The following is a 23,024-nucleotide window of genomic DNA, read 5'->3' as shown; positions in this document are numbered from 1 at the left end:
AACGGAAGAAATCACTGAGTTTAAAAAATGTTCATTTATTAAATTGATTAACACATCTCAGGCACAACTGTGGGAAACAACTAGAATAACGTGCAATTGTAGCAACAGCAACAACAGCAGACAGAATGTTTTTTTGCCTTTAAATGAACAGAACGTAGTTAGAAATAGAGCATGCTCAAATTACATTGCTAATAAAATAGGGTTAGGCTACTGTGTGTCCGTTTTAATTTCTTTAAAGTTCTCTTGGTACAATATGTTGTACATTGCAAGGTTTGGGTTTTTGATGAGAGCCTGTTGTCACAGATATTAACATGATGGGGAAGGAGCGCTGGGCATTATCACTGTTTACAGGCCAAACATCTGATTGGAACAACTGACAAGGACGAGAATCTTGATCTCACATTTCAGAATCTGTATACATTGTTGCTATTTGTTTTCCCAGCATTTGGCAAAAGGCTATTATTAAAATGCATAGACCTAGCCTACACAAATAACACTATAAGCCATGTTAAGGGTGACAAACTCATGGAAAGCACAAAAAACAGAGGAAATCCTAGAAGTGAAAAAAATGTGTCGGAACGGAATCCATGGCACGTGCGATTTCCATGATAAACACCCAGCCTTACCAGTATACCTCAATCACGTCATCAAATACCCACCTTTATTCTATGAATTTATTTTTCTAATCATCATGCTACATTGTTGCAGGGTTATTTTGGCCTATTTTGTAATATTGAAGGGGTTGTAACCCCTCTATACCCCCCGTCCCCGTCGTAAATTACGTACTTGACCCTGCTCCTGCTGGTACCCTGAATCTGGGCCTTGAAGGTCTGTAGAAATCACCCTTTGGGTCATTGGAGCCAGAAGGGTAGGACAACTTGACCACAAAACTGTAATTTGAGCCAGGCAGGAAGATAATGTGGTGGAATGAATGCAGTAAACAGGGCACAGAGCACAGATGCATTCTGGTGGTGGGGACAGCCCAGCTGTTTTCCTTTTGTCTTATTTGGAAAGTGCTTTGAGCACCCAGTATGAAAAGTACTAATCCTACTCTTTTAGTAGTCAGTAATATGTGTGTTTGCTACAGAGAATGAATGATTCTCTAACAGCTTTGGAAGCTAAGAACAAAGAAATTTAAACACATTACCATACTGATATTAGCCTATACAAACCACACTTGCAAGCTTGATCATGTAAGTGTAAACATATATCAGGATTCCCCTGCTCCTTGAAAAACCTATCCTTAAATCTAGATAAAAGAAATCAAGAATGTTAAAATGTTAATTCTATGCCAATTGAACACACCTAACTAATTAAAAATAATGATTAAACCATTTGTCCCAAACATTATGGCACCCTGAAATGGGGGGGAGGGGGGTTATGTATAAAAAGTGCTGTAATTTCTGCATGGTAAAACCTAATTGTATAACAATACACTTTAATAAAAGCTACAAATCTGTACTTTAACCACATGTGAATTGTTTGATTACAAATATAAAATTATGGAGTACAGAGCCAAATCAATGAAAAATATGTCTTTGTCCCTAATATTATGGAGCTCAGTCTATATAATTGTAGCAATTTATTTCGATATTCAATTTGAATTTCGAATCAAATGTGTGCTTATGGTAAATGGAATCTGAACAATGCATTATCACAATGTCATCAACAGTACAGAGCAATATAAAAATGGCCTCAATATCATTTTAACATAATATTGCTTTTATACATGCACTACACTGTAGACCCAGTGATAAATAGCAATGTACTGAGAGTGTGGCTGAGCAAGCTATAATTGTGTTTGCTGAAACAACTGCTGCGGATATAGTATCAACTGTCGTATATACTAAATATATGAGCCCACATTCTTACATGTCGGAATTTAAATGCCCTATCTACTACTGCCAATGTACAGTAACAGCACATGTATCTTAGAGTGTGTTAAAACACTGCCAGTAAATAATTGCTCTCAGTGGGCATTTCTAGTGTGTGTGGACTCCCTTGGCATTCTACTTTGAACATTAATAGGCTTATAATGTGAGCCTAAGAATTAAGCAATGTTATTTTGTTTAAGCAAAATTTGCTGCATTTTAATTTCATTGAGTATATGTACTTGTGCACATCCAGAGAGCAGAGAGAACTGGAGCTGTGAAGAAAGAATGTTTTGTAAACTTGGAGTATGTCGACAGGAACATGAAGTCACAATTAATCCTTTGACCCATAGAAGTCTCCAGTCCCCTCTCTAAAATTCAAACTTAAACAAGTCAACTAAAAATGCAACCTGGCTGAAAGAACAACCCATGTTAACCTGGGGAATCGGATGCCCTGCTCATTTCTTCATAAATGCAGAATGCTGGGAGCTCCGAAGCAGTACTTGACTCTTTTGGGTTGTCCCATGGCGATTGTTCTTGCTTCTACTAGCCTGATCTACCTAGTGTTGAATGTATGATTGTATGTAAGACTGTGGTGTATTTGGCAGGTATAAGTGCAAAAACATTTGTGTTTCATTTACATAAATGTATATGGATTGCACAAGTGAAGTTATTAATATGATTAGTAATACAACAAAGCAGTGTAGAATGTCATAGAGTTCAAAAACAAAAAATTTAAGTATACACTATTTCAGTACTTACACTAAATTTCAAACACGTCAGATTCATCCCAAGTGGTCTTTCAGCCACCTGTATCAATAAAATAAAAAAGAGCTTCTGTTAGCATAATGGAGGCCATTTATAAAACTTTTCATAAGGAAATGGGGGCAATAAAACAACACAAACATAATGAGCACCTTTCACACCAACACAGTTTGGTCTTTTAACTAAATTTCTTAACTTCCAGTTGATAATTTTTTGAGAAATATGTTACAAATGATCGGATCAAGATACCGTGAATCATTGTGAGTTAAACTATTACAAGCATATACATATACAGAAACTTTATAAGCAATGACCCATGATAAAAAAGTGAGACATTAAACCTCCTTGGCTCAATGTCCAGATCTTTAAAGTGGGCTGTCCAGTATTTCATGTATAGGTGCAAAGGAAAGAACCGTTAAAAAAACAAAAGAAGGCTAAATCATCAAGATTCTGTGTGAATCTTAGCTAAGTTCACAAATGGGACTCTTATTGCTTTGTGACCAACTAACTTCATCTTGCTGGAAAATACACATATACATTGTTTAAGTTTTCTATTTAAACAGTCTTGTACATTTCTGAGTCTATGGATGGCTTCACTTAATGAAAGTAATATGGAGCTCAAACCTGTATCATATCATGAATATCGATAGAGCTTTGGGGTGTTAATGAATTTAGCTATTCTTAAACAATTATGGAGTTACTGTAGTACTCTAGTACCATAGCTCGTAGTCTTACTTATTTATAGAGCGACTTTATAACACAAAAGGGAAAAAAACTGGTGAGTTTACCTTCAGAAGTAAAATAAAAAAAGAGGTTATGAATTGAAGGCTGCAATATAAATGTAATAACAATTACACATTCTTTTTTAAGACAAAAGTAAAACATTTTTTAGAAAGACTCTGTTCCTTAATTAGCCCATTACTATGTCTAGCTGACCAACTAATCGCCAGTATTCCAAACATTTTAAAATTTTAAATGTTTTTTTTTTTTAGCATTCATTCCCCTTTATATTCTACACACCAATATTATCCAGATCTGAAGCTAAAGAAAATCTGTTCTCAATCTGTTTTATTTACATCATTTTTCTGTTAAGGATTAAATAATCCTATTCAGCCATATATACTCAAGCAGTAAGTAGTCAGAATTCTCAGACAATTATTTTTTTTTGTAATATGCATAAAACAGACAAAGGAAAAAGGGTAAGGAAAAGCGTGTGTCGTGTATTTAATTGTGCGTGTACTATATTTCACCCTTAAACAAACAGTAATAAAACTTTATTTGCTCTATAAATATTAATTTGTTTGTGGAAAATAACTTTTGGCTGTGTATGTTTAACATCCTGAAATCAGCTCAGCTGCACACTTGTGAGATGTAATTACACTCAGTCATTCCAAGGACTTGTAAATATGTAAGACTTGCAGACGATCTGAAATAGTATACCAGTGACATTTGGGCATCTCTCTCACAACTAAGCTAGGCTCATGTTCATTATCAGAACTCATTAAAAACACAGATCTAAATTTAGGACCATAAAAGATTGCCTGAAAATGTGTTGCTCCAGACAACCAAACATTAGAACATTAAATCATAGAACATACAACTGCCCATAAATAAATATTTTATCTATAACTTTCCATCATCATTTTCCCACCATAAGAAAAACCAGGTGTTCTTCATTAGGGGGTTGGAATGAGGTACATCAGCATTTATACAATAGTTTTTTCAATCCTATCAACAGCACGTATCATTTCCAGCTTAACTAAAGAGCTAATTACCTGTGACTTAACTATAAAAATGTCATTGCTGATGCTAGAGGCATATGATGCTGCTGGAGGCACTATGCATGACCATATTGAGTTGCCTAGTTCTGCTGAATGAAGACAAGTCTCTCTATAAAAGATGCAGCCCTGACTCCCCAAGGGACTGACTGGCACCCACCCAGTACAGGTGAGTGACATTTATTGTATAGCCAAAGAGGTGTTTGTTGGATGATTTACTTAATCACACATAAAGTTACTAACCCCTGAAGATATGTGAATGCAATATTCTTTTGTAATATTAAATGTGTAATGTCATATAACTAGTTATATACCTACAATAGAGAATTCTGTAAACTCAATTGCTTAGTGTCAGACTTTTTCTTAATTTCCATTCCATATTATCACTCATGCACTTCTCTATTGTACAAAATGACGGTTCCGATGTTGTTGGAAAGACAAAATTTAATTCTGTATCCAAAAAAGTGGCAAAGGGTCACCATAATCTCTTTGGGTTTGTCTTGCAACTGAACAACAATGTGAGCAATAGATGGCTCTAAATGAGCAATGCACATGAAATGCACAGCGCGAGATCAGTCAGGAAACTCTTGTTGCAGCCGACCATATGTTCTCATATTGAACTGCTCACACATGCATCACCGCATGTTCTAATACTGAACCAATCACATATACACATTACAAATGGAGCGCCTTTTTTGACTGACAGTCTGACCCCGCCATTGCAGCTCCTGGGATTGCTGCTCAGAGAAGTATTGCGCTAACTCAAAAAAATGTGCTTGGTTATTTAAAATAAAAGAACTGGCTGTGTAACTCAGACATTTATTTATCCTCAGTGCTTGGTTGTCATTGGTTGACATAAAATGGTTTTTATTCGTAATCTTTCCAACCAGTTGTTGCTAGCTAACATTGTTAGCACCCAATGACAATCTTGGTTTTTTAGATCACTATTAATGTTGCTAATGTTCATGTGATCCCTGAGGAAGCCTAACTTAATCGATGCGCATTCTGCTTTAGAACATTAATTGGGTGTATTACATACCATTTGCACTGCTGATTCCTTTTGGGAAAAGTACCACTAAAAACAGACTAATGTCGACTGGCCATATTTACATTTCACAAATATTTAAATATTGCAGGCTAAATTATTTTTGCTAATTTGTATCTTTGCATGCGATTTTGCATTTCACTAACTAAGTCTTTCAGGATATCCATGCTCTGTGCACAGGGGCCAGGCCTACAGATCTGGACTTCCCAGCCTTCAGCCAGATTATTCTGTGTCAAAAACTTTCTCTGTTAACTTATTTGTCTCCGGGAGCTAACTACATGAGGTCAGGGATAGTGAAGTCATCATTAAAGCCTTTTGACCCTGCATAGTCCTTCTTCTCCCATTTCTGTGCCGCCTTTTCTGTTTCACCTCTCTCGGGAGCACTCCCATAGTATGCACTTTCATACCTAGTAGACTAGACTGCTTACATTCTTGTAAAATTCAGCTCTTCTCTATCAATGGCATTATAGCAGGCATTCAGTTTCATCTTCAGTATGCAGCTCCTCATGAGCTTCTGTCCATGTTTGATGCCAGCAACACCACGTTCAGTCCCCGGTTCTGTGCTAAACCCCGTCTTCTCTGCCAAAGCTAAGGGCAGCCTCATAGCTGTTACAACTGCCCACTCCTTCAGGATTCCTGCAGCTACTGCAGCAGCTCCTAAGGTTCCCATGCCCATTTCAGGTAGTAGCTGGGCACTGCCTCTATTTAAAGGTGGCATGTTCTTTTCCGACCCCAGTGTGGTCAAGAGGGATATCACTGTGGTCCCAAACTTTCAAGAAATAGCAGGTGCTCTCCTATACACATAGTTTAGGGTTAGGCACTTGGATGGCCTGCTGTTTGGGGGTTTTGATATTTCTCCCGTTTAGGGAGATTTATCATGTTCTCTGTTTGATAGGTTAGTGCACAAATAGCCATAATCTGTGTCTGTGGCTATGTTGGATATCATTGAAGATCATTCCCCAAAAACCAAGGCCTAAATACTAATATGGCTACTTCTTCTACTTACAATTATATAAATAATTTAAAAAAGCATTTGCACATATACGCATACGTATAAAAGCGTGTGTGTCTGTGTTGGTGCAGTGAGAATGAAGAGGGGAGTGTGTAGATAAATGGAGGGTAGGTTTAAGAAAGCTTTTGAGCAGGGTCAGGGTGTCCCTGTGTCAGTGAGGCGTAATACCTGGGGTGTCTGGAACTTCCTATCTGCAAACTGATGAAGGGATACTATGGAGTTCCCTATACCTTCAAGCATCCATATAATGAGCTGTCTATACTATATATACTGAAATGATGCTTATGTGGGATTGAGGCTGAAGTTGTTTCAGCAAAAGACCAGAAAGGCATACTTTAGTGTTTTTTGCACTGTTAGTAATCTGCAATTGAGCAGCAATTTGAGCATCATGTGCAATGCAAAAAGGATAGCAGAAGCCAAACAATGAAGACAGTGGTTTAGCATGTGCACATGTTTATTTGGAGTAGGGTGGAGGATGTGAGTCAAAACTTAGACACAACAAAAACATATAGGTTGGAATGATCAGTATATACACACATTTATTTATTTCTTCTTTTTCTTTTTCAGCATTGAAGATCACTGGCAACAATCCTCCATCTTTCTTGGCATCAAATAGGTAAATACAAATTTCAGCACATACAATACATTTTCAGAAACTATATACAATGAAACCAGTCAAAAGCGGCCACCCATGGGAGAAATGAAAAATGGGCATCGTGTACAGGTGACTGCCACCTAGGGACCACCTAGGCAGGTTTCATTGCATTTGTGCACTACTGACACCTATTTCCTCTGCAATTTTCCTGAGTGCTTTTACCTCAACTTTTCCAATCACTTAGGTTTTTTTGCTGTGTCAGCATAACTGCCTTACAAACTGAAACCGATACTAGTGACATTCACAGAGGAAGATTATGCAACATATGGGGGGCGACATAGCTCAGGAGGTAAGAGCGGTTGTCTGGCAGTCGGAGGGTTGCCGGTTCGATCCCCCGCCCTGGGCATGTCAAAGTGTCCCTGAGCAAGACACCTAACCCCTAATTGCTCTGGTGAATGTGAGGCATCAATTGTAAAGCGCTTTGGATAAAAGCGCTATATAAAAGCAGTCCATTTACCATATACCACAATATGATGATGGCAGCATGCTCTTAAATACTGCTACGACTGATTGGAGGATGATGCGGATCTGGGATAACACCCCTGCTTCTTTATTTATATAGCAGAGACTGTTATCAGAGCAGAATACAAATTTAACAAACGGGGGGAAAATGACCGAGGGCCATTCTCTACCCATGCAATCCAATCAACCGTTAGATGCACATTACGATACTCGGAAAGCTCACCACTGATTTTTGATACTGTCAACTGGTATTGACCTTTTCATATTTATCCTGGAACAAATGTATTTTTAGCTGATCAAATTACCTCAACTCCATAATAGATACAAGAACTTGCAAGAAACAATCAGTACATTCAGCAAATGTACATTAAAAACAATTTTGTTTTTTTATGATTGCTTTCCTTTTCTTTCTTCAGTAAAGTGCCATCATGAGTACCGATGCGGAGATGGAGGTCTTTGGCCCGGCGGCCATTTACCTCCGGAAGCCTGAAAAGGAGAGAATCGAGGCCCAGACCACACCCTTTGATGCCAAAACGGCCTTCTTTGTGGCTGAGCCCAAGGAGATGTACCTCAAAGGGAAACTCATTAGCAGAGAGGGGGGCAAAGTCACCATTGAAACTCTGGAAGGGGGGCAGGTAAGCACACCTCATAATACTAATTATTATTATCTGTTATATTATAATAATTATTGTTCATTTTAAAACCTAAAAGTTAAAGTGGGAAAGTGGGCATCTGGCCCCTTTTCCCCTGTCTGCCTACTATTCTTGGTCACATCTACTGTATGCTCTGGCCCCCTGTGGTGGAAGTGACTGCCTACAACAGTCTGGACAGCAGAGACTCACTCCTCTGGCCATCTTTAGCCATCATCTTTTTTTCCCCTTTTGGGATAGTAATGATATATGTGTAGCTGTGTATTGATAGCCTACTGATTATAAATGAACCTTCTCTGCCCTGTTGGTGATATTGCACTTTTGTATTCCTGAGACTAGCACAGATGCTTTTCCCTTTTGCAAGTCACTCTGGATAAGAGTGTCTGCTCAGTGACTGCAAAGCAATGTGCAGATGCACCACTTTCAAGCATCTAAATCCTTAATTGATTGGAATCTGCAGCCAGGTCCAGAATTACTGACACCTTCATAAAAGTGACCAAAAAGGTCAATAAATAAATAACACAGCTGATAATCTACATTGTACGCTTTCTTTCGCAAAAAGAAAGTCTCATAGTTTCGAAATGATTGGTACCTGTTTTCAGTACTTTGTAGTACACCCTCAATCAAAGTTTCAGTTTGGGAGACTGAAATAGCCACTGTAAAACATTAATGGTCAGTAATCCATTTTCCGGTCAACCTCAGATCTCAGTAATTTCGCAATATGAATTTTTTCTTCAACTTTGAAAGCAAACTGATTTTGAGCTGCACATTCTCCCCATGTAACTGTTGACTCTAATTTTAGCAATACTTTACTATATTTAGCAATAGTGAGAAGGCATACTCCTTTGCCTAGTTTTGATTAAATCTTGATAGTGATCAAGTTTTTATTGATTGATTAACTGAACATTTGCATCAGTGAAAATAAATAGGCTTTTTTGTAATTTTTGAATGCTACTTCTAGATTCAGAGCCACTTGGTTGACAGATTAGTCTGCAATTTTGATGTACTGCTACAATAGCATTACTAAGAATAAGAATACATGCACTTATACTGAGCTGCCCATCCTTCAGTAGATAGAAGCCACTTTGTACCAGGAACCGGAACATTGATTGGGTTGCTTTGTTTGACAGAAAATGACAGTGAAGGAGGATGAGATCTTCCCAAGGAATCCTCCCAAATATGACAAAATTGAGGACATGGCCATGATGACCCACCTCAACGAGCCCTGTGTGCTGTATAACCTCAAAGAGCGTTATGCAGCATGGATGATCTACGTGAGTTTTCCTCTATATCTCTTCAATTCATTTGAAAATACTAATAAATGAATGTCTCCAAGCATGTAATGTATCTACCTTCACTGTTTCAGACCTACTCTGGGCTGTTCTGCGTCACTGTGAATCCCTACAAGTGGCTCCCAGTGTACGATTCTGTTGTTGTGGGAGCATACAGGGGCAAAAAGAGAATTGAGGCCCCACCCCACATCTTCTCCATCTCCGACAATGCTTATCAGTTCATGCTCACTGGCAAGTACTTATGTAGGAGGGTTGTTTGAGCAACATATGGTAATACAATGATTAATTTAACAGGATACAGTTAGATATCTGCTTCAGGCCAGTAAATTAACACCAGACTTTTTATGAAAATAAAAAAAATGTGAAAATTTAATCTGTATGCAACCTTCCTTTCCTGCCCTCAGGTAAAGATACTTTTCATTTTTCTTGCAGATCGTGAGAACCAGTCAGTCCTGATTACGTATGTATCAAACTTTTCAATCAACACAATAACATGATTAAAAAATGAAAAATACCTAATTCAATTGCTCAATCTGTAATGTAAATACAACATTTCAAAAGCAAGTTTTTAAATAAAATTAAAATTCTAGATGATTAACCCATTTCATTATAATTTTCTATTTATTATGAATTTTAAATTGTGTCTTGACCCACAGTGGAGAATCTGGTGCAGGGAAGACTGTGAACACAAAGCGTGTCATTCAGTACTTTGCGACAGTCGCAGTGGCTGGACCAAAGAAAGCAGAAGCAGCAGCTGGAAAAATTCAGGTCAGCAAGAGTCTCTAAAAATGAGCAAATATCTTGGGAACTTTATCTGCGGTAGCACATTTCTGAAGTGTCTGATGTCTACTGTAGGGATCACTGGAGGATCAAATCATTGCAGCGAACCCCCTGCTGGAGGCTTATGGTAATGCCAAGACTGTGAGGAATGACAACTCCTCCCGTTTTGTAAGTTTTAAAATATATAAAATTGATAATTACATACTTATCAGTTTAAAGAGACCATCTCTCAAATTAAGCAATATTTCAACTCCTTCCTTTCATTAAATATTTAGGGAAAATTCATCAGAATTCATTTTGGAACATCAGGAAAACTGGCTTCTGCTGATATCGAAACCTGTAAGTCTCTGCACCTGGTACAGTGTTCATAATTCAGCCAGCGATTATGAAAAATATATTTGTGAAGGTACAATTTTCTTCCCTCAGATTTGCTGGAAAAGTCAAGAGTAACATTCCAGCTGTCAGCTGAACGCAGCTACCACATCTTCTACCAGCTTATGACAGGCCACAAGCCTGAACTGCTGGGTATGAAATCACTAGATTCATTCTGTGAATACCATTTGCAATTCATATAAAAGTGTATAACTGATTATTGTGTCTTACAGAGGCTCTTCTCATTACCACCAATCCATACGACTACCCTATGATCAGCCAAGGAGAAATCACTGTCAAAAGTATTGATGATGTGGAGGAGTTCATAGCCACAGATGTAAGTGTTTTTCTTCACTAACCAATCATAAAAAGTTATCACTCATTCATCTTGACTTCTCAGCAGCCTGACTAGTCAGCAGATGGTTATAGTCTTCTTGCCATTTTTGCCATTGCCCTTTTTTTAAACTTATGCCAAAAGTAAAACTTAAGTTTCATATTTTACAAAAAATGTATGAGTAGAAACATTAATACCATGGAAGCGTAGTGAAAACAGGTTGCTGTGAATTTAAACTGACGATTAAAGATCGTCACATCACATCACTGATTAACATAACTGATGCTGCATTCTGCAGCAAAAAAATTAAAATGTTTCCTCATCACTAATGAAGATTTGGCACAGAGGAAGAGAGGAATTGGTCTGAATTCAATAAATATTTTTCCACAATAGTACCTGTAAAATCTATGAAAATGATACAGTACATTTCTTTATAAACCCAGCAATTTTTGTGTATGTAACCAAACTGTGTCAGTAAAATAAAACCCCATGACACTTGCATTGAAGAGTGAAACATAAAGAACAATGTTGATTGAATCCAATCTCAGAACTCAAAAAGGCAATTATGATTACAAAACAGTGTGTGCACAATTTAAAAAAATAAAATTAATGAATCCCTGATGAATACTGATTAACATTTTTGATTTCATTCTAGACTGCCATTGATATCTTGGGCTTCACTGCTGATGAGAAGATGGGTATCTACAAGCTGACTGGTGCTTGCTTGCATCATGGGGGCATGAAGTTTAAGCAAAAGCAGCGTGAGGAGCAGGCTGAGCCTGATGGCACTGAGGGTAACTTTCAGTCTGAAATAGCAGATGTTTTAATGTCATAAGCCTTCAGTCATAAAAGGGTTTTTTTTTTTTTTTTAAATAATTCAATGACAGAGGCAACTATTACTTAAAATGAGTGTGGCTTCCTAGCTTCAATTATCAGTTTAATATAATGTGGCACATCAGCTAGCTTTAGGCATTTTGGATGCAATCTATTTTTATCCCAGTAGTGATATGTTCTGAACTAAATTAGCTGGCTAATCATAAAATAAAATAAATCATATTTATATCTTTGCTAATTCAAAATTAGCAAAGTTTCAATTCTCATTAAAATGAAACCCTTGTTTGCACTCCATGTTGCATGCATCGACAAATCCAAATGGTTTCTTGTGTCCTACATTACTACATTCCAACAAACTTATAGCACAAATACAATCGGAATTCAAAGAAGATTGTCATAGGCATAGTACTTGATACAGCCTCTCCTGGCCTTAATGCTTGATAAGGTAAAGGGACGCTTTTGGAAGAGCCTTGTACCACTATTCCATGCAGAACCTTTCAGTACACTTATGGACTGCTCTCCTCAATTAAGGCCACAGGTTTTAAGTCCAGTGAAGAAGATTTACATGGCAAAATATTTATTTTGTTTTCACAGAATAATTTCTGTGGTACTTTTAAGAGACATTTAGGGTCATTGTCTTGTTGGAAGGTCCAACTATGGCAAAGTCTCAGCCTCTGGCAGAGGCAATCAGGTTTGTGGTTAAAATATCCTGGTACTCGGTAGAGTTCATTATGCCATGAATCCAAACAAGACAACTGGCAGCAAAGTCCAGATGCTTGAAATTGTTGGTTGCTCCCAGTAATCGTCATATTACGTCTAAATAGAATGTACATACTGCCGCATTTGTAATACAAGAATAAAAAATGCATAAAAATGGAATGTGGGCAAAATTCTCTTTTAATTTCAGTTGCAGACAAAATTTCTTACCTCATGGGCCTGAACTCAGCTGACCTGCTGAAAGCTCTGTGTTACCCCAGAGTGAAGGTCGGAAATGAGTTTGTGACCAAGGGGCAGACTGTACCACAGGTAATGTATCTAAATTTAAAATGCTGTTCATCATATGTAAATGGTTAATATAGCAATGACTAATCTACAATAATATGAACCTTCCAGTTGTTCAAAAGAAATGTATATAAATGTACTTATATTTTTCAAATATTTTTCTTTTATACATATTTTCTCTGTTTGTCTTTAGGTCAACAATTCCGTTAGTGCTCTGTGCAAATCTGTCTATGAGAAAATGTTCTTGTGGATGGTCATCCGAATCAATGAGATGTTGGACACAAAGCAGCCAAGACAGTTCTTCATTGGTGTCCTGGATATTGCAGGATTTGAAATCTTTGATGTGAGTGGGAAAAAAATATATTTTACTAGAATCTGATTATTAAAAAATGAAATAGTTGACATTTTATTTTTATTTCAGTTCAACAGCTTGGAGCAGCTGTGTATCAACTTCACCAATGAGAAACTGCAACAGTTTTTCAACCACCACATGTTTGTGCTGGAACAAGAGGAGTACAAGAAAGAGGGAATTGATTGGGAGTTCATTGATTTCGGTATGGACTTGGCTGCCTGCATTGAGCTTATTGAGAAGGTAAGTGAGATGCCCTTTATTATCAACAGACACAAACATGTCCTTTTGTCCTCCTGATGTCTCCTCATGGAAAACATTCTGCCTTCACCAGCCAATGGGCATCTTCTCCATCCTTGAAGAGGAGTGTATGTTCCCTAAGGCTTCAGACACAACCTTCAAAAACAAGCTCTATGACCAACATCTGGGTAAAAACAATGCTTTCCAAAAGCCCAAACCTGCCAAAGGCAAGGCTGAGGCCCACTTCTCCCTGGTGCACTACGCTGGCACTGTTGACTACAACATCAATGGCTGGCTGGACAAGAACAAGGACCCCCTGAACGACTCTGTGGTCCAACTGTACCAGAAGTCCTCAGTCAAACTGCTGGCTTTCCTGTATGCCTCCCATGCTGGTTCAGATGGTATGGCTGTACTGATTCATTACTTAAACAATACTTCTATCTTCATTGCATGTATGCACACTTTGGTAGAAGTTCACATTGTCAAGATAAAATCCACATTACATTTTAAAAGCAAATAACATTGCAAACATAGCATTCATTGCATTCCTATTGTATTTTCATGCAACAAACTTCATATATGCAGTCATCTAAGACGATATTAAAAAAAAAACACATAGCCTGACTGTGATGCCAGTGTGTAATTTCTCATGTAAAAACAGATGCAAAAGGTGGTGGTGGCAAAAAGGCAGGCAAGAAGAAGGGTGGCTCCTTCCAGACTGTGTCTGCTCTGTTCAGGGTAAGGAAGGAATACAAGTAAACTTATATTGCTATTCAAGATCTGTTAGCAGTGATATCTGTGTGTCTGCGTGACGTCAAGGTAAATTATATAATTGGTATTATTAATGCCATTTCCCCTCTCTCAGGAGAACTTGGGCAAGCTGATGACCAACCTGAGGAGCACTCATCCTCACTTTGTGCGCTGCTTGATTCCTAATGAATCAAAGACACCAGGTAAGGACTTCATTTAAGGACTTTCCTGTCCAGTAAATGTAGAAATGACAGGAACTGAATCAAATGAAACACATGAACTCAACTTCCCAAAAAAGAATTTAAAAAAACTGAATAGTTAAAATGTATGTAGCAGTAAATAAACTGCAGTGTTTTCAGGCACAATATCCTGCATTGCATTGTTTTTGTATATCTGATAAAGATTTCTGAATCTGATAAATGAATATTTTCTTGTTTTCTAGGTCTCATGGAGAACTTCTTGGTTATCCACCAGCTGAGGTGTAATGGTGTGCTGGAAGGCATCAGAATCTGCAGAAAGGGTTTCCCCAGCAGAATCCTCTATGGTGACTTCAAGCAGAGGTAATTCACAGTAATAATCTGTACTTGTATATAGATTACAACATCATTGGAAGCGTAAGTTTTAAGTTAAAATCAATGGCAGGTCACTGCTGTAACTTTTAACATGTAGCTCAGTTGAACCATGCCATGAATCAAAGGGGCAGTAGGAATGGACTTCCATACCATCAAACGCTAATGTTTTCATTCACATTAATAATTGCATCTAAAAAATGAATCAATGCTCATTTTCATCACTGTTCATGGCAATCCATGACTGGCTGATTAAAGTCACTATAAAAATATTCCCCAGATAATTCACTGATTGATCATTATCATCATTTTTCTTTTAGATACAAAGTATTGAACGCCAGTGTAATTCCTGAGGGACAGTTCATTGATAACAAGAAAGCTTCTGAGAAGCTCCTGGGGTCCATTGATGTGGACCACACTCAGTACAAGTTTGGTCACACCAAGGTAAAAGTCTGCTGCTTCTGATGATGTATAAACGTGTAATGTATTCTGATGGGTTAAAAGTTAACTGGCATGGTGGAAAGAAAAATTTTCACTGTTTTGGAGCATAAGTAATTGTGCAAATTTTAATACCCGACCACATTCCCAAGCCATGCCAAAGCTCCTGATATAACTCCTGTTCTTGTTCCACTACATTTTAATTAGTAACTGGAGAATGAAAAGCAGTTTTTCTTTATCAGATGTATTTGTGACATATGTTTGTGACATATGTTCTTTGTAGCAGTGTTATTTTTATAAACCTATTGCATTAACAATATTGCCAAATGCTGGGATAAACAAAGTGCAACCATGTATACAGATTCTAGAATGCGCTCAAGATGGACCAATATTCCCGTCCATGTCAGTTTTTATAAACAGATGTTTGACAGCTCATGTCCACACAGGTGATGCCCAACACTCCTCCCTCCATGACTTCAGCCAATATTGTCTGTGACAAACACCCAGCCTTATTATCCCCTGAATATTTACAATATTTCCTCCAGGTGTTCTTCAAAGCTGGTCTGCTGGGTACCCTGGAGGAGATGCGAGATGAGAAACTGGCAACACTGGTGACCATGACTCAGGCCCTCTGCCGTGGCTACCTCATGAGAAGAGAGTTTGTCAAAATGATGGAAAGGAGGTACATATTACTATGCAAAAAACATGTAAACACAGAGGTATTAATACTGTTCTGAGAAAGAGCAACAAATATTAGGGTGGCTGATCATGTAAGGACACGGATCTAGTGTTTGTGTGTAAAATTACATGACTTTCTGTTAACATTGAAATATAAGCGTATTAGCGCTGAATTAGATATTTGTTGTATGCATAAAATATCAACCAATTGCTTTGTCTCAATAGTAATTCTACAATATTTTGCAGAAATACTTCACTGTGATCATGTTTTACACAGAGAGTCCATTTACTCCATCCAATACAACATCCGCTCATTCATGAATGTGAAACACTGGCCATGGATGAAGGTCTACTTCAAGATCAAGCCCCTTCTCAAGAGTGCTGAAGCTGAGAAGGAAATGGCCAACATGAAGGAAGAGTTTACCAAGTGTAAAGAGGATCTGGCAAAGGCGTTAGCCAAGAAGAAGGAGCTTGAGGAGAAAATGGTCTCTCTGCTGCAGGAAAAGAATGACCTACAGTTGGCTGTAGCATCTGTAAGTTTGCCTTGAGATCAAAATAATTGAATAAGAAATTAGTCTACTTAACATGCCTTAACAATATTAAATCAATATCATAGTTTCATCTCTTCCTAATGAAATGTTTAATTCAATTTTGTATTCAATCATTCAAGGAAGCTGAAGGCCTCTCTGATGCTGAGGAAAGATGTGAGGGCCTCATCAAAGCAAAGATCCAACTTGAAGCAAAACTCAAAGAGACAAATGAGAGACTAGAGGATGAGGAGGAAATCAACGGTGAGCTCACTGCCAAGAAGAGGAAACTGGAGGATGAATGCTCTGAGCTGAAGAAAGACATTGATGACTTAGAGCTCACCTTGGCCAAAGTGGAGAAGGAGAAACATGCCACAGAAAACAAGGTTTACACTTGATTAATACAGTGTGTGTGTGTGTGTCTCCAGGGTCATGGCATCTGCCTAACATGGTGTGAAATTAATTATTTTAGGTGAAAAACCTGACTGAAGAGATGGCCTCTCAGGATGAGAGCATTGGCAAGTTGTCCAAGGAAAAGAAAGCCCTCCAAGAGGCACATCAGCAGACCCTTGATGATCTCCAAGCAGAGGAGGACAAAGTCAACACTCTGACCAAAGCAAAGACCAAGCTTGAGCAGCAAGTAGATGATGTGAGTAAAAAAGCCTCCAGACCAAACGATAAAACCAAATGGAGCAAAATCAAAAACCAGAACTACAATATTCTGTAACACCAATGGGAAAAAACAATGTCCATTAATGTAATTTATGTTGCATGCCCTTTTGACAAAACCTAATTTACCTTGTATTCCCTACAATAGTTGGAAGGCTCTCTGGAACAGGAGAAGAAGCTTCGCATGGACCTTGAGAGAGCCAAGAGAAAGCTTGAAGGTGATATGAAACTGGCACAGGAATCCATAATGGACCTGGAGAATGACAAGCAGCAGGCAGATGAAAAGATCAAGAAGTAAGAGAGGATTCAAATAAATACAATGGTCGCAAATGTAATTATGATGATGAAACAAAAAAAAAGTTATTTTATGGTGTGCTTTCCATAGGAAGGACTTTGAGATGAGCCAGCTTCTCAGCAAGATTGAGGATGAACAAACTTTGGGTGCTCAGCATCAGAAAAAGATTAAAGAACTCCAGGTATCTGTCAAAGCCTACAAATTCAAAAGAGTACAGATAAATAAAGTGTCATGTATTCCCTAAAACTACACTATTGTGAAACACAGGCTCGTATTGAGGAGCTGGAGGAAGAAATCGAGGCTGAGCGTGCTGCTCGAGCCAAGGTTGAGAAGCAGAGGGCTGATCTCTCCAGAGAACTTGAGGAGATCAGCGAGAGGCTAGAAGAAGCAGGTGGGGCAACTGCTGCTCAGATTGAGATGAACAAGAAGCGTGAAGCTGAGTTCCAGAAGCTGCGCCGTGATCTTGAAGAGTCCACCCTGCAGCATGAAGCCACTGCTGCTGCTCTCCGCAAGAAGCAGGCCGACAGTGTGGCAGAGCTAGGAGAACAAATCGACAACCTTCAGCGCGTCAAGCAGAAACTGGAGAAGGAGAAGAGTGAATACAAAATGGAGATTGATGACCTATCCAGTAACATGGAGGCTGTTGCCAAAGCAAAGGTATATGGGTTTATTCACATTGCAGATGATTTTATAATAACCAAACATAACAAGCACTAAACAAACTATTTTCTAACAGGGAAACCTTGAGAAAATATGTCGTACCCTTGAAGATCAACTGAGTGAACTGAAAACCAAGAGCGATGAGCATGTACGCCAGCTGAACGACATAAGTGCACATAAAGCAAGACTTTCTACTGAAAATGGTACATAACCAGACATTTCAGATTTAATAATTTCATGTTGAAAAATATGATGGAGTTACTCAATACTTTGGTTTTCTCAGGTGAATTGAGTCGCCAGTTGGAGGAGAAAGAAGCACTTGTTTCCCAACTGACAAGAGGCAAACAAGCCTACACACAGCAGATTGAGGAGCTCAAGAGGCACAATGAAGAGGAAGTCAAGGTATAAGATTAAGAAAGCATACCACTATTTCATAGCTTTACTAAACAATGCAAAGCATTATGGGGTACCTGGAAGGTTGATAAATTAACTGCACTATGCTATTCATTCAACAGCATTCTCTATTACATCCGTTCATTCATTTGTTTTCTACCTCTAAAATTGACTTTAAGGCCAAAAATGCCCTGGCCCATGGGTTGCAGTCCGCCCGCCACGACTGTGACCTGCTGAGGGAGCAATATGAGGAGGAGCAGGAGGCCAAGGCTGAGCTTCAGCGTGGAATGTCCAAGGCCAACAGCGAGGTGGCTCAGTGGAGATCCAAATATGAGACTGATGCCATCCAGCGCACTGAGGAGCTGGAGGAGGCCAAGTAGCTAAACACTTTTGTACTATTTCATTCTAAAAATGCTGCATATCACACAATCAGAAAGAGTCTTGCAAACCAAATGAAATCCCCACTCCCTACAGGAAAAAGCTTGCACAGCGTCTGCAGGAGGCGGAGGAGTCCATTGAGGCTGTGAACTCCAAGTGTGCCTCTCTGGAGAAGACCAAGCAGAGACTGCAGGGTGAAGTGGAGGATCTCATGATTGATGTGGAGAGGTCAAATGCCCAGGCTGCTAACCTTGACAAGAAACAAAGGAACTTTGACAAGGTAAATCACCAAAGCTAGGGTCACTAACAACTGTGTTGTCACTATCAGGTGTTAAAATGTAAACCAGCTGAGTTTTATCATGTAACCAGGTTCTGGCAGAAGCGAAGCAGAAGTATGAGGAAAGCCAGGCTGAGCTGGAGGGGGCTCAGAAAGAGGCCCGCTCTCTTAGCACTGAGCTCTTCAAGATGAAGAACTCCTATGAAGAAGCTCTGGACCACCTGGAGACACTGAAGAGAGAGAACAAGAACTTGCAGCGTATGTGCACTTAATACAGACAAGCATCTTCATTATTATCATGATATCTTCAGTTAAGAGAGTCACATTATACTTGGCAAAGCATATACTCAATGAAGTAAACTCTTCAGTGATCTGGCTATCAATGCAATACCCAGGCAATGGATGAGATCTAAAGTGAACAGAATCTTGGCAAATATATAGGAATAGTTATTACAATAATGAATTTGTTTTCCAATGTACGGTCTTGTAGAGGAAATTTCTGACCTGACGGAACAAATTGGAGAGACTGGAAAGACCGTTCATGAGCTGGAGAAGGCAAAGAAGACTGTGGAGACTGAGAAAGCAGAAATCCAGGCTGCCCTAGAGGAAGCAGAGGTACACACCCCAAACATATTTCATTCACATCATAGAATGTGGCTCAAATTTAAAATGATATTTTCTGGTCAGGTACAATTCACAATATTTTGTTATTTATTTCTGAATTAATGTATATTTTTGAAGTCCTATGTAATAAACAATAATTACATTACGCTTCTCATTTCATATTAGAAAATGTTTTATAAAATTGAAAAAAGAATTAATGGGGGTCATTTGCTTATCTGTGGGTTGCCAAACCCAACAAATATGATCAATTTTCTCAATTGCTCCAAGAATCCAAAGCTTTTTTACATCTTTGCAGCAATACATGTTACTGTTTATCCAACCATTTTATAGGGAACTCTGGAGCATGAAGAGTCCAAGATTCTCCGGGTCCAGCTTGAGCTCAATCAGATCAAGGGTGAAGTTGACAGGAAGCTGGCAGAAAAAGATGAGGAAATGGAGCAGATCAAGAGGAACAGCCAGAGGGTGATTGAGTCCATGCAGACAACTCTTGATGCTGAAGTGAGAAGCAGGAACGACGCTCTGAGAGTCAAGAAGAAGATGGAGGGAGACCTGAATGAGATGGAGATTCAGCTGAGCCATTCAAACCGCCAGGCAGCTGAAGCTCAGAAGCAACTGAGGAATGTCCAAGGACAGCTCAAGGTATGTTTCTAGAATATATGTTGACAGCGCTGAGCTCCAACATGTTCAGGCTTTTATACATAACTAATTTAATCAATCTCTGTGTCAGGATGCCCAACTGCACCTTGATGATGCGATCAGAGGACAGGAGGACATGAAGGAACAGGTTGCCATGGTGGAGCGCAGGAACAACCTGATGCTGGCTGAGATTGAAGAACTGAGGTCTGCCTTGGAGCAGACAGAGAGAGGCCGCAAAGTGGCCGAGCAGGAGCTGGTCGATGCAAGCGAGCGTGTGGGACTGCTGCACTCCCAGGTGAGTCAGTGAGTTTATCAGACATGGTACACACATAAAGGCTAAATAATATAACATCCAAATGCCAACCTAGAAATATTCACTTTTGTTCAGAATACCAGCCTTATCAACACCAAGAAGAAGCTGGAAGCTGACTTTGCTCAGATTCAAGGTGAAGTGGATGACACCATCCAGGAAGCAAGAAATGCTGAGGAGAAAGCCAAGAAGGCCATCACAGATGTGAGCAATACTTATAGACGTTTTACATGTATTACATTATTTCATTTTTCCACCTTATACAGAGAAATTTAGAAAGCTTTGTTTTGCCTCTTCTGTAAATCATACAGCTATATTTCAATCTGAATAGGTGAAGCACAGCCCCTGCATGAGGGGACAATAACAGTGTTCCATGTGGGGCCTGTACTGTAAAGACATCAATACTGCCCTCAGAAAATGATTTTTAATAGAAAAGAAATTGCATGACAAAAAACTGTATAAAATTGCAGGCTGCCATGATGGCAGAAGAGCTGAAGAAGGAGCAGGACACCAGCGCTCATCTGGAGAGGATGAAGAAGAACCTGGAGGTTACAGTCAAGGACCTGCAGCACCGTCTGGATGAGGCTGAGAGTCTGGCCATGAAGGGCGGAAAGAAACAGCTCCAGAAACTGGAAGCAAGGGTAATCCACCAGTGGCAAATTCATTTAGCCAAATCAAAGTGATCATTTGTAAAATTTGGAATATTTGTGTTTAAAATAATATTTTGCAAAGCTAAAAATGGCAACTGGGTTATTTTACGAATAGTTGGTGAAATGGCATGTTAATCATAAAAAATAAGAGGATCTCATTGGACCCCAAGCTATGTAGTTTGTATGTAATAATATATTATCTGATGTCTAAAAATTAAAGGATTGTGCAGAATGAACCTGAGTTTAATAGCAAGCCAAATAGCCATGGTCAAATGTCATAATATACACTCTGATGTCTAAAGCGTCAGCCCTATAAGTTTGAGCACTAAGATAAGAAGTTCTTTCTGTCTACGACAACTTTAAAACATTGTACACTGTATGATATTCTCAGTTCAGTACATGTTGCAATACTGATAACAGAAAATAACTGTGCAATTGGGTCAGGCAGTTATCACAAAAAGCACCAGTATTTTCAGGGTACTGTATATATAACCCAAGGTTTGAATTTGAACAAATTTTCTATTCAAGGTGCGTGAGCTGGAAGGTGAAGTTGAGGCTGAACAAAAACGTGGAGCTGATGCGGTCAAAGGTGTCCGTAAATATGAGAGGAGAGTCAAAGAGCTCACCTACCAGGTAAGGTTTCATACATCTTTACCAAAAACAGTGGACAACAGCCACACATGCTACCTTTCTGAATCTCTTTTACTCTCTGCAGACTGAGGAGGACAAGAAGAATGTCCTCAGACTGCAGGACCTGGTGGACAAGCTGCAGCTGAAAGTGAAATCCTACAAGAGGCAGGCTGAGGAATCTGTAAGTCAAATTCTCCATATCAAAGGCTAATGTGTAAAACACTATATAATGCACTGTTAAATAATTAATAGGTATCATAAATATAACATGAATGGAAAGAAAAACTACATTTTTCTCAGCTAACTTCATTTTAATATGACAATTACGCTGTAATTTTTGACAGTCATAGTAGAACTTCTGTTGTCTTAATTCTCAGGAGTATAGCTCTGAAAACTGCATAAGTAATTATGATAAGCAGTCTAATAATTGATTAATTCACTTTAGATGAGAAAACCTTTAAATGCTACTTTATGTAATCATTTACTCCAAAATATTTTGTCTCGCTCCCTCACAGGAGGAACAAGCCAACACTCACCTGTCCAGGTACAGGAAGGTGCAGCATGAGATGGAGGAAGCTCAGGAGCGTGCCGACATCGCTGAGTCCCAGGTCAACAAGTTAAGAGCCAAGAGCCGTGATGCAGGCAAGGTAGGTTACCATTCAAAAGGGTTCGTTTAAATTAGTTGGTGCATATAAAAAGCACTCTCAATTTACACAGTATAAATGATGAGAGGATAGTAGGTTTTTCATATTTTTGCATTTTATTTCATTTTAGGGGAAAGAAGTCGCAGAATGAGGGATGCAACCTAGATGAGACGCAGTAACAAGCACTCATACAATATGAATTTCTTGTGAAATGTACTCATGTAAGCCGTCAGTCAATAAAGTTAGTTCAGCATATACTTGTGTGGTGTTCTTATTTTCACCTTTTCTACTAAACTAATTATCTGAAAAAATGAATTATTTTTAACTCTTGGAAATGTTGAATAAGCAGTTTCTTCACAGACATGATTTTAACTTCTGCCATCATGCAGCAGTCAGTGTAAGAATCAGCTGTAGATGATTGCCTGGTTGGAAATTCAGGGCAACATAATCAGCTC

At 38.7% G+C, this 23,024-nt stretch overlaps 1 protein-coding gene and 1 long non-coding RNA gene across 3 annotated transcripts; one reads left to right on the top strand and one right to left on the bottom strand.

The window, feature by feature from the left end:
• Positions 1 to 19: 19 nt before the first annotated feature.
• Positions 20 to 8,009, bottom strand: LOC135237372 (uncharacterized). Of its 2 annotated transcripts, none has more exons than XR_010324805.1 (2): positions 2,634 to 8,009; positions 20 to 2,431 (listed from the first exon to the last, which is right to left on the bottom strand). It is a non-coding gene; the product is annotated as an uncharacterized LOC135237372 (long non-coding RNA). The 2 variants fall into 2 exon arrangements; XR_010324806.1 differs by having other exon boundaries at positions 20 to 2,146.
• Positions 8,010 to 8,016: 7 nt separating this feature from the next.
• On the top strand, positions 8,017 to 22,824 carry LOC135237367 (myosin heavy chain, fast skeletal muscle). The gene is made up of 39 exons (XM_064304480.1): positions 8,017 to 8,223; positions 9,369 to 9,512; positions 9,605 to 9,761; positions 9,963 to 9,990; positions 10,187 to 10,298; positions 10,386 to 10,478; positions 10,586 to 10,649; positions 10,737 to 10,835; positions 10,916 to 11,019; positions 11,672 to 11,810; positions 12,758 to 12,876; positions 13,046 to 13,195; positions 13,274 to 13,444; positions 13,536 to 13,842; positions 14,103 to 14,179; positions 14,307 to 14,394; positions 14,634 to 14,751; positions 15,081 to 15,204; positions 15,744 to 15,880; positions 16,154 to 16,409; positions 16,547 to 16,789; positions 16,876 to 17,052; positions 17,221 to 17,366; positions 17,458 to 17,548; positions 17,635 to 18,024; positions 18,104 to 18,230; positions 18,311 to 18,429; positions 18,600 to 18,796; positions 18,895 to 19,078; positions 19,168 to 19,333; positions 19,566 to 19,690; positions 20,030 to 20,338; positions 20,427 to 20,630; positions 20,724 to 20,849; positions 21,116 to 21,286; positions 21,824 to 21,928; positions 22,011 to 22,106; positions 22,441 to 22,572; positions 22,700 to 22,824. The coding sequence occupies exons 1-39, from the start codon at positions 8,017 to 8,019 to the stop codon at positions 22,718 to 22,720; spliced, it is 5,823 nt and encodes a 1,940-aa protein (XP_064160550.1). The 3' UTR covers positions 22,721 to 22,824.
• The last annotated feature ends 200 nt before the right edge of the window (positions 22,825 to 23,024 follow it).

This window comes from Anguilla rostrata, chromosome 13 (assembly GCF_018555375.3).
Source record: "Anguilla rostrata isolate EN2019 chromosome 13, ASM1855537v3, whole genome shotgun sequence".
Lineage (NCBI taxonomy): Eukaryota > Metazoa > Chordata > Actinopteri > Anguilliformes > Anguillidae > Anguilla > Anguilla rostrata.
The sequence above is the reverse complement of the archived record's forward strand: the minus strand, read 5'-3'. Positions and strand labels throughout refer to the sequence as shown.